Source organism: Ascidia mentula, chromosome 5 (genome assembly GCF_947561715.1).
Source record: "Ascidia mentula chromosome 5, kaAscMent1.1, whole genome shotgun sequence".
In the NCBI taxonomy this organism is placed as follows: domain Eukaryota; kingdom Metazoa; phylum Chordata; class Ascidiacea; order Phlebobranchia; family Ascidiidae; genus Ascidia; species Ascidia mentula.
In genome coordinates, this window is record NC_138570.1 from 15,675,122 (window position 1) to 15,686,689 (window position 11,568).

Genomic DNA, 11,568 nt, shown 5'->3' on the forward strand with positions numbered 1-11,568 from the left:
GAACTGGAGCCGAGCTGCCGTGGACATTTAAATGCTGCATGTCCACAAGGTAGGCATAGTCACATAGAGCAACCAGTTTAACCTCTTCAGTTTTATATTCCGTGCGTTTATTGCACACGGGCCTACGAAGAACATCACCACGAAACCTAATAGGAGAAACGAATTCGTGACTTCTCAATAATTTCGATAACTTGAGTTGATCTTATATTATTTATTCAAACAACTAAAATATTGATATTTGTCTAATGGCATCGTATGTTTCTGTCTTGTTCACATTTAGAAAACCTCGGGTATTTCGGATTCGCGTAATACGGACAGAAACTGTAAACCATTAGGCGAAATATTGCCGCTATTGTAATAAAACATTATAATGAATGTGTACACCAACGCAGTAAAAGACGGTCGAATACCTTTTATCAGTAATCAAACCGAGTGCAAATGTTAAATGACGTCATTCAATTTAATAATGGCTGTGAAAAACGCCACACACCTCACTTCATTGCGGTTTTTAATTTCTACATAATTTTGCTAAATTATCTTTTGTAATACAGCTATTTCAACACTTTCCACAGCTAGCTAGCCTCGTAACGGGGATTTAACGCACCTTTAAAATACGTTTATCACCAAGCTATGTCGTTTCATGTTTGTATTCACTGACTCCTTGAAACAAAATATCACGAGATAGCTTAGTAAGAGAGACGACAGGAGTTGTTTTGGGAGATCGGATTCGATCAAGTGTTTCCGGAACAGAACAGCGCTTCACCGTATCCGAATTGATAATTCATCCGAACTTTGATGATTCAACTTTCAACTTCAACCTTGCACTTCTTAGAGTGAGTATAATTTTGAAGCGGAAGATGCTAAAGTTAAAACAGAATGCCGCGGCAGGGAATATTAAAGCGCCTACTTAGAATAGAATTAGGAAAGTATTTGAAATTTCTGCTGTGCATTTTTTTGTTTTAGCTCGACAAATTAATTAGTTGCCAAAGAACTTGCACAAATTAAGAGTTCTCTAGTTACATGTCCGCAGCCACACTTTTTTATTTAACTGCAAACAGTTTGCTTGCGAAAGAACATTGATATTGCAATCAATGAGGATCCTCTTGCAAAATTGAAAAAAGCAAAGAACTGTTTATTCGACAGCTGTCGAGAAAAGCTACGTTTAACCAATTTGTGATGCCAGTCAACTTGGTGTCAGATGAAACAAGAACAGACGATGACAGCAATTCCTTTGCCGGGACCACGTGCTATGTAGCGGGCTGGGAATCACATGTTTGTATATACAGCTTTTCGTAAAAACTTACATACACCCTTCGCTATGCAGTTCTAAACTGGCTCTTGCAGAGAACCATGTGCATGATTCCAGTTTCTTCGACATTGTAAACTACAAAATGATATTTTATCTCTGTAAGGTCCCATCAGTACAGCTGTTAATTGTGGCACTGTGCTAGCTTTTACACAAGCGGGTACACTTATTTCCACTTTGTGGTACCTTTTGGTCAACGTCCATCCGTTGGGTATCCTATACTGAGTACCAAACAGCGACGTTGCTGACTCATCACAGCATATCACAATCACATTGGCATGACATTAAATCAGTCAATCTTGTGATAGCTGTTTTCTTGTCAAAAGGAAGGCGCACACCTGATTCCCTGTCGATTATAAAGTTCAAAAAACATGGGGGCAACGCGGGACAACGGTCTCGGTTGCTGTTGGTTGGTGGTGTTTTACACGGGGCGCAAAAGGACGCAATTAGGAAAGCAAGTAGGAAATTTCCCACACGCCGAACATTATTTTCGAATCCAGTCTTATGTCAGCAACAAAACATGTAAACTTGAAACTTACTTCTTGTACAAAGCTCTTGCAATTCCCTGTTTCTGATATTGTTCCTTCACACACATCACAATCCCACTGATGTATGGAAACTTTCCGACATATGACTGGACATCATTTTCAAATGAACCTAAAAACTAATAAACTATACGTGTACGTGACGGCAATACAAGAGCAGTTTTACATACTATGTAGGATGATGGATCACAACATCAAGATATTTTATACACATTCTCACCGTAAACGCTTGCTGCAGGTTTAGAGGCAACTCCTCGTTTGGTTTCTCAATGTCTTTTAATTGCTGCTCGCGAACGATGCAGACTGCGCATATTTCTTTGCTGGTTTTATCGTACGCACAAAGTGCCGGACGTTTAAGAAAGTTGTTCTGTGTCGAAATGACAACTATTGAAGATTTGTACAAGTTGTAGGTATAGGTTTGGGCAAAACCATAGTTTAGAAAACCTGCTTAAATAAAAACAGATACATACAAAATACACCTTAAGCCGATACAGAAAGAAATAGCATGATAGCTGTTGCGATTTGGACAAATGGTGTTTTATTATCACAGCTTTTTTGTACATATATTTATGTCATTGATCAACACAAAATTTCGTCGCCAGGGCTTATCTATCACTCCAGTTTCCTTGAAAATGGTGAATATCTACGGCTATAAGAGTGTTTTAAAGCAGTTCCAATTCCCACCTTTAATATATTCACTATCATCGAAGTATCGTTTTCACTGAATTCCAAAGCGGCACAGGTAGGTTCATTTGGAAAAAAGTCTGTGGCTAGTATTCTGCATATCTCTGGAAGGTCTTCATCTGTGGTAAACCTCCAACAAACTACATTCTCTGATGTAGGCAAGGTGAGGATGTTGTCAGTCATACTGCAAGCTATGTTTGTATCTCTTCACAAACCTAGTTCAAATCTACAAAGCCTTTATATTCACTTTATCTGTTTGATACAAACCGTTTTTTGACAGGATAAAATTCGCTGACTTTGCAGACTAAGTTGTGCAGCAAAGTAAACAAGTCAACACCAGCGAGTCCACTCACGCGAATGCATTGAAACGTAGTTTTGTTTGCTCTAAGCCAGATATGTGTAACTTTCAGCACAGACGGTCGAATACACAGAGGCAGATAAGACCACGAGCCTATTCCGTATTTCATGTGAAATAGAGTAGTAAGACAAATAAGTTGCCATTACAGGACGTATATATAATGTCAATTTCAGTTATCGACCCAGCATTGAACAAAGTATTTAGACCCATCGCCGGTACCCTGCGACTAACTCCCAACATAAATCTTTACTGTGTTTAGCATCACTGCCGCAATTCCCATATAACGGAACGACTAAAGCAGATGTGTGATCCACTACATCCGCTTTGGTTAGACTCATGTTCCGCAAGAGTTTTGTCAGAATTCTTCCTCTGGAACAAGATGACACGACAGCAGCTCTTATACATGTAGAGCAGGGCCACCTAATCTTAAGGTCCATGACGAATTTTAAGTGTCGCGAAGTGTACAAATACGTCACACGAAGTTTGAACTTCTCGGTCTGTTATGCACAACGGTCTGGTAACTTTAGGAAAATCTGCATCCAGCAATCCCAAACCCCTTTGAAAAACTCCAACGCAGTCCCACTCTTGTAAGAAAAGATTGGTGCTACTGTTAAACAACAGAGCCTGATGCAAAGTCGAGGAAACCTTTAATGATAATCTCCAGTAATGAAATCTGGCATTTAATAGAATTTACGAATGTAAAAAAAAATTACAGCGATAAAACACATTTTGACCCGCTTGCCTTCTAGGCCCTAATTGGGACGAAAATAGCTTAAAAACATAACCAAAGCCCTCTTCTCGTTCCTTAACTGGTGTAAGAAGGTATCTGGTAACGACCGATTCCAGGCCATTTCTGTATCGGAGATTCGCCAAGAAATGTCGCACGACCACGTGTCTGAAACCCTAACCCAATGTTTTGGTTGTATTGAAGTTATACAACCCTAACTCTAATTTATTGGTTGTTTTTCCTAAAACCTTAATTCGGAATCAAAATGTTTCGAAACATCGAATTATTAACGCACACAAGTCAATATGTACAGCCCCGCGCGTTCTTGTCTGCATTTTTCTGTGCGAAAAGTGAATGAAACTGAGACGATAAAGTCAGGATACATTCCGCGGCTCAAACCATGCCAGCTTACGCATGTTTGTTAGCTTTGTGTACCTCCACTTTGCCGGTTCTGAAATGACGCCATATCATTGATGTTGACTCAACGTTTATCCTGCTAGATAAACATCGCGACTCGATTTTATTTGATTTCCTGTGAACAAATTTCAAGTCATCCATGGAAGGCAATGATGATTCTTGTCTTTTTATTGTGCTCGTGGCTAAATTTTGTTGCTGAACAATTGAGAGCAGGTATAATCAACTGTAGCATATTATATTGCAGATCCGCAATAGCAAACCCTCCAAAAATGATAACAACTGTAGAATTTTCTGCTAAATTTAGGATGTAACGGATCACAACACATTTCTAACGATTGTAACCACCTAAAATTCGTAAGATCAACAAAATATGCAAATGTAGTTTATTCAAGAAACATTAGTTTTGCTGAACGATGAGGAGATTTGACGTTTTTAAACACTTTCTCTCCAGTGATAGGATCCACGTAATCTCGGTAATCAATCTCCACAATGCATTTTGCTCCCAAGGGTTGGACAGCTTTTACAGTGTACAATGACGAGCAAATAATAGAGTAATATTTGAATCCGTCTTTTCTGGCAATTTCCATTCGTCTGCAAGAACCCAATTATAAAAGCGCGATATTTCGCATACACCGTCATATTATACAATACCTTTTGGCAGTCACAAAAAAATATTTGAAAAATTTATTCACAAGTTAATTTTAAACCTACTTCTTGTACAACGCTCTTGCAATTCCCTGTTTCTGGTATTTTTCCTTCACACACATCACAATTCCACCGATGTATGGAAAGTGTCTTGCATATGTTTTGATGTCTTTTTCGAAGGAATCTAAAAACTAACAACGTACGTGACGTAACTTAAGCTGCAGCTTTACATAATATTGTATGGCTATGTATACAGACATTGAGCACTTTCAATTGTAATTGTGTATATGTTGCTTAATGCGTTACATTTGTTTCATTTAAATCAAACAAAAAACTATTCTTTTATTAAGGTTACTTTCCTTCGTGTGGCAGACCTTCGCCTGAACATATAGTTATTATACGTTGCTTTTGTTTATACTCTTCGCAGAAACTGATGATGCCCTTTTCAGAGCAAAATATATTTTTCTGCTAATAATAAAAACATCTTTAAAAGAGCTGTCTGAAAGATTGACTAAAAAGTTTTACTATGAGGCAATTATTCACGGATTTACTCATAATTCTGAGAATAAACAAGGCCGGCACTTGTTTGGAAAACACGGACATATTTCATGTATTTAGGACGTTTCGGCAACTAGTCAAGCCATTATCAGTTTAATAAAGAAGCTTGTCTAACTCCCGGTAATATTGTGGCGACCTAGTTGACGTCACAAATAATAATGCAGTGCTCGCATGAAGAGTGACGTCATTTACCGTTGATATCAACTATCCTGATTGAATAATTTATGTACCACAAGCGGATATCTCTTCTACTTAATTGCATACAGGCCTATACCTTTTTTCTCAGTGCCGTTCACCATTTTATTTGTCACGTGATCCACCGTTTAAACCGCGGTGCGTTCGCATTTACAAGTCAAGACAAGATACAGTTATCTTTACGCAGAAACTCGAGCTACTTTACTGCTTGAAAATTTTCCCATAGGCCTAATAATAAACTGTTATTCGGATTAAACCTGCAGAGTGACAGACTAAAGAGACATAATTGGCAAGCACGCCTCGTAGAGGAGGGCAAAGAGTCAATGAAGCATTAATACCTGCAACATCTAGATATATATACACATTATCACCGTTAAAGCTTGCAGCAATTTTGAAGGCAATTCCTCGTTTGGTTTCTCAACGTCTTGTTTCTCTTGAACGATGCAGAAACCGCATATTTCCTTGGTGATTTTGTCGTAAGCACAAAGTGCAGGACTTTTGAGAAAATTGTCCTGTATTTCATATTAAAATGAAAAGTATTAACATTTCGCACAAGTTGTTGAGGCATCTAAACTCGCTGTGTAGGCCTATGTGCGCTTTGGACAAATGGTATTTTACCCGATCAAAAGCTACTGTCATAAGAACGTGCCTTTTGTTTTACCCATGGCAATGCCAGGCTTATATAACTATGCTTTAAACCTGAACCTGTTCTCACCTTAGTTATATTTACTGCAAACGAAATATCGCTTTCATTGAATTCCAGTGCTTTGCAGGTTGGTTCATTAGGAAAAAAATCATTCGCTAGTATTCTGCATATCTCTGGGAGGTCTTCGCCTGTAGTGAACCTCCAACAAATTAAATTGCCTGATTTCGGCAATACAAGGGTGCTGTCCGTCATTGCAAGATAGCCTACATATATATTCGTGTAAACCTATAATACACTATGCCAAGGTAATATTTACTTTATCTGCTTAAATACAAATCTTTTTATACGGACAACCTTGCGCGACAGGTTAAGGTTACGCTGAATTGGCACATTAAGTTGCACTGCCAAGTTAATATTTCAACACCAAATCTGCTGACTGAAGAGGTGAATGCAGTATAATCTGTTTACTCACGTAGCGACAATAATCTGAGACTATGGTCTGCAGCCTATTGTGTTTGTACTGCAAACACATTAACTTGGCAATGATTGTGTCGGCGAATAGTTTGCTGTGCTTGTGAAAAGGATTGAAGTTAACGTTGTCTGCCTTGCGTCTCCATATTGGCACTTTTATTGGAAGATTGAATTATTTTAAAACCAGAAGAAAGAAGATTGACAAATTTTTCAAATAATGTCAAGCAGGAAAGGAGTATGTGGCTAAGGTAGATTTCTGAAACTGCCCAAAACAAGCTCTAAATCGCCAAAGCATGAGGCCGAGTATCTATGCTCATTCAACCTTAACACTAGCACCCATATACATTGTTCAAGACGGGATTTCCCGACCTAGAAATAGGGGCATGAAATAGACAAGTTTAAGTGTGCTGTTGTCATGGCGAATTTTAAGATGTTTGGGACAGTTTTAGTGGGGTTTTGGGCTATTTCAATCAGGTAGTTACTTGATGGTGGGTGCTGCTCAAAATTATGGTGAAAATGGAGCACAAAATTCAGGCTGTATTTGTGGAAAAATAAATCGTTTAAGTGTCCAATCATTCGTGATTTTACGAAAGATCCATCCCCTACATATTTTGATCAAAATTAGTCACTAGAATAATGGTTTAGCCACCCCCCTAGGGGAATTTTCCCCTGGTTAGTCAATATTTTGGTAAAAAAAGGCAACAAAAAATGAAACCGGATTTTGCAGAAAAATGAATGGTTTAACTACCCACTCCTTTGCGTTTTTGTGTAAGTCCCAACTCTTCTCTGTGCAATGGCATTAAATGCACCCCCAGGGCTGTTTATACCCCCCTGTTGGTCATAAGATCTTCCAGGAGTCTCAAAAAAAAATTTTTTTTAAGTTTGAAGAATACTAGGTCCCTATAAAGTCACAAGACCAATCAACGGTCATTGGGAAACAAGCGGAACAGTCGCCAGATGCATTACAGCAGAGGGCCTTGAAAACAGGATTTCTCTAATTTGATACCCATATTGGTCCTTAATTGTGTTTGCTGTAAGGAACTGAAGATGCCCATGGGGCAAAATATATATTCCTGATCAAAAGCCAGACTGATCCTGTAGTAAAAGGCTATTGCTTTTTTATTGTTAAATTTTATTGTCACATTTTCAGGAGCTGAAAAAATATGGGGAACTACAGTCGTTGTTTTCACGTTCAGAACAATCCTTATCGCCGGCGGTCGTCACTGGATTTGAGATGTCTCGATACACACTTGCTCCATCGATGCAGAAATGCCTCTCCGTACTTCGCGTACCACCTGACAACACATAAACCAACCATCGTAACCTGTTGTTTTTCTACTTGATACAGGGACAGGATTCAAATAAATGTTCGAAAACGCCACAAATGGGAGCTCAAAAATATATATGACGTCATCTTTTCAAAACAAAGGTGTAAAATTTCTTGGAATATTTCTTGCTTGGTAGGTAGGGTTGTGAAGTCGGGAGTCAAGAGTCGCGATAAATACAACGACTCCGGCTTAACTTATTGTTGTAAGTAATAACAGCAGGCGTTTTAGGTAAGGCCGAAATTGTATAGTGATGATGCAAAACAACAAAGATTGTTTCACAAGGAATCAAAAAACGGAGTCGAAAAAAAGGTTTTCAAACAATTTTTTTCGCGGCTTCACAACCCTGGTTGTAGGAAAGTATTTTGTCCGAAAAAATCTATCAGGTTGCTGCCGGCTTGCACCCATTATACGGTGGAGTAATGGGAAACCTTGCAAAAAACCTTTACATTGAAGGACACCAGGGTGACATGCTGATGGTAACGAAAGTCAAGACACACTTACAATCCAAAAAGGGCTCCACCCAAATGCCCAGCGTGATCTAGAAACATAAAGCGCCCTCTGGTTGCCAAATTGACAGCCAAGCCCACGGCATCAAACAGTATGAGAGTTTTAAGTCCCGATGCAGCTGAAAACGACCATTGGGGAAGAAATATGATACTTAGGCGACTGTCTGGGGACTTGAAGCATACATAAGCCAGCAGGGCGAAGACTGCACCTAAATTGTATGTTTCTTCAGCAATACAGATAACAGTGATTGTTTTTCGTTGTATAAACAACACACTAAACCATGCAAAACAAAACAAGTTACTTTTGATTGAAATAACTTTGCCAAAATTTAACATACAACTAAAGATCTATATTAAATTGCAAATTTGTATAGTTCCGTGAGTTCCCAAAAGAACAAAAAAAAACCTTTTTCCTCTTTGTCATGCAGAGTTATGAAACATACAACATATGTCAAACACAATTGATGGGTTGTTGGGAGCTTTTACCAGCAGCAAGTATTATCATCACGAGTATCGTGTCCCACAATTAATTTTGATCATGCTTGGTTTGGTCTTAATGGTTTAGCATAGTTTTTAAGCTAGGCACAAAATAGGTGCAGATTTAGGCATTAGTTAACATTACTCTACTTTTTTGTCTCATCGCAAAAGGTATGAGAAAGGTTAATGGCAAAATGCATCTGCCAATGAAAGAAAGCCAGCCAATTTTAGCCATGCAATCGATCAATGCTAACTTTTGTAGTGTGGTGTACAATCATGTTGCTGAGTTTAATTTGTGACCCAAAACACAAGCTCTGCTCTCACCAGAAGCTCCCAGTGAGGGAATGTTGAAACCTGCCAAAATCTTTAAAGTGTGGCTGGCAAATCCAGATACAGCTGCAGCACTCACATAGAAGGCAGACAACTTTTTCGCACTCATGTAATCCTGGAATTTAGTATTCAACTATGTATATTATACATATTTTTTTCGAAAGTAGTTTAATTGTGAATTACAGTACTCAACAATAAATGTACATCAATAATATGTAAAATCATAAACTTTGCTATTGCAGCAAATCTGCTATTAGCACATCATACCTTGGGCATTGACTGTCTGTAGCGATACGCATATGTTGTCCAGGCATTAATGAAAGAATTGAGGATGAACATGTTCACGAACAAGTGAATGATGTTGCTATGGCTGAAGGCAGATGAAATGAAAGTCACAAACGTGGCTGGTCCTGTGAAAAAGTATTAAGAAATATTACCAGCGTACACAAAGATCTCTAGTGGCAACGAGATAAACAAGAATATGTGCAATTAAATGAAAAACTCCTTATAACTTACTCATTGTGGGGTTGATTAAAAATGACCTTTGCATGGTTTCTTGCAGTCTCTGGACATTCCACATTAGGTAGACAATAATATTAACACCAATGATAGACATGGTCTCCAGATCATACCTGTTTATGTGCCCCCTCATCTAAACATACACGACAATAAATAACTTCGGTTTGAATGTATTTAAAATGATAAAATTCACAAAAGACTGGAAAATGGCAAGTGTGGTTGCCAGGACAGTGTGTCAGTCAGAACTGAATAACCACAATTGCTTTCATTTATATTTCCCTCTGCTACTTGCACATTATGGCAAATCTAAGTAACATCAGTGGGGTACAAAACTATTAACGACAAACACTTATTAAGGTCTGGTGAGCTTAGTTTGGTCAAAGAAGGTCTGAATACAAAAAATTTACAAACCTTGATTTGACCTTCGTAAAATTTTTTCTCAAAGCCCAGGAGAAGGTTTTCAAAGTCATTCCCGTGTTGTTTTATGTCAGACAGTCCAAACATGAGAGAAACAAACTAAAAAAAATAATATTTAACTTTTTTTATTAAATTTTCGTTGCGTTGTTTAGACACTTACATCACGTCGACAACAGGTTTAACCATTATTACTTTAAGTACCACAATCAACAGTTCATAAAAATTACAAAAATAGTCTTTTACCACTGTTGTTAGAATGCCATTCTTTAAAACATGGAGAAATTTACTTCCTTCGTCACTGTTTTCACCATCTTGTCTCCTTTTTTCATTATAAGCAACATGCCTTGCAACTTTGGGCTCATCAGAATTTTGACTATGAAAACAACGGCAAGTTCCATTTCGAATTTTTTCTGGTCGTAACAGCTGAATGGGTGTCAATGCACTTCCACATAAAGTTTTATTATTTACAACACTATAGTTTGACTTTATGCAGTTTGTATAGGGATAAAGATGACTGGTTATTCCTTGGGAGGGCGCAACAGCTCGTAGCCCTCCAGCAATGCTTCCTTGTATCTTGGATTGGTTTTCAAATATTCCAAATGCCGTTTTTCTGAAATTGAAAGTTTTTTTTACTAGCATTGCCTTACACGGTTAATGGGATGAACTTATAGATCCAAGTCAGACCCATACTATGTCACACAACAAATTTTGTTACTAAAACCCACAAACTGGAATAAATCCAACAGGTCAACACTTTTGTTTTCCATAAATTGAAAAAGTGTGTCTTACTGAACAAGAACTTCTGCACATGCAATAAAGCTAATTCTAATAACAATATTGTTATATTCAGGTTTGCTCACCCCTGTCCAAAACTGACTGCTTTATAGCATGGTTGTGGTATAGAGGAATTGTATCTCTTATAAACACCAATCCAACGATTGCCACTCCCGCAACTAGACCCAACTTTGCAGTAGGCCAGGCGAACTTTTTGGCTATAAATGAAAGCCATAGCCCACGTGCTGATAGTTCTTTTGCCGGAGCGTCAAATATATGATGAAAGGGAATGGAAAAATATTTCTTTGGTTTTCCAGACATTATTACATTTTACTTGGACTAAACTACAAATAATATAAATAAAATTGTCAGACCAGAAAAAGCCAAACTACAAATATTGCTTGGAAATGAAAATTTTAGAAATAAAAGTCAACCAACACCAACATTCACATAAATACTTTATTATTATTATTATATGGCAGGGATAGGCAAATTGTTTTTAGCATGACCCCCTAAAAAATTTCTAATGTCCTATGAAAATAATGACAACTTTACAACATAACAAGTAGTATCACTAATATAATGCTTTTGTTGCTGCCAGGCATATTGTAACTTAATAATCTGTTCTTCTGGTATATATAAAAACGTAACTTTATGCCGACGTA

General features: G+C 37.8%; 2 protein-coding genes across 3 annotated transcripts; both read right to left on the bottom strand.

Annotated features, from left to right (window-relative positions):
- Positions 1-4,420: 4,420 nt before the first annotated feature.
- LOC145903032 (arylalkylamine N-acetyltransferase 1-like) lies at positions 4,421-6,333 on the bottom strand. The gene is made up of 4 exons (XM_082991121.1): positions 6,151-6,333; positions 5,807-5,947; positions 4,749-4,873; positions 4,421-4,628 (listed from the first exon to the last, which is right to left on the bottom strand). The coding sequence occupies exons 1-4, from the start codon at positions 6,331-6,333 to the stop codon at positions 4,421-4,423; spliced, it is 657 nt and encodes a 218-aa protein (XP_082847247.1).
- Positions 6,334-7,675: 1,342 nt separating this feature from the next.
- On the bottom strand, positions 7,676-11,243 carry LOC145902627 (uncharacterized). Of its 2 annotated transcripts, XM_082990669.1 has the most exons (8): positions 10,990-11,243; positions 10,373-10,739; positions 10,124-10,228; positions 9,710-9,845; positions 9,461-9,603; positions 9,188-9,308; positions 8,382-8,595; positions 7,676-7,847 (listed from the first exon to the last, which is right to left on the bottom strand). In XM_082990669.1, the coding sequence occupies exons 1-8, from the start codon at positions 11,136-11,138 to the stop codon at positions 7,757-7,759; spliced, it is 1,326 nt and encodes a 441-aa protein (XP_082846795.1). In that variant the 5' UTR covers positions 11,139-11,243; the 3' UTR covers positions 7,676-7,756. The 2 variants fall into 2 exon arrangements, with proteins under 2 accessions (XP_082846795.1, XP_082846796.1); XM_082990670.1 differs by lacking the exon at positions 8,382-8,595.
- Between the last annotated feature and the right edge of the window lie 325 nt (positions 11,244-11,568).

What these genes read in the sequence shown, in the direction of transcription:
- LOC145902627 (XM_082990669.1), bottom strand. Translation starts at nt 11,138, where the DNA reads ATGGCTTTCATTTATAGCCAAAAAGTTCGCCTGGCCTACTGCAAAGTT. An exon ending in GCAGTCAGTTTTGGACAGGG is followed by an intron (nt 10,740 to 10,989) that starts GTGAGCAAACCT and finishes TTTCAATTTCAG; the next exon opens with AAAAACGGCATTTGGAATAT. An exon ending in TTTAATCAACCCCACAATGA is followed by an intron (nt 9,604 to 9,709) that starts GTAAGTTATAAG and finishes ACTTTTTCACAG; the next exon opens with GACCAGCCACGTTTGTGACT.
- LOC145903032 (XM_082991121.1), bottom strand. Translation starts at nt 6,333, where the DNA reads ATGACGGACAGCACCCTTGTATTGCCGAAATCAGGCAATTTAATTTGT. An exon ending in AATTGCTGCAAGCTTTAACG is followed by an intron (nt 4,874 to 5,806) that starts GTGATAATGTGT and finishes GTACGTTGTTAG; the next exon opens with TTTTTAGATTCCTTCGAAAA. An exon ending in GCAAGAGCGTTGTACAAGAA is followed by an intron (nt 4,629 to 4,748) that starts GTAGGTTTAAAA and finishes GGGTTCTTGCAG; the next exon opens with ACGAATGGAAATTGCCAGAA.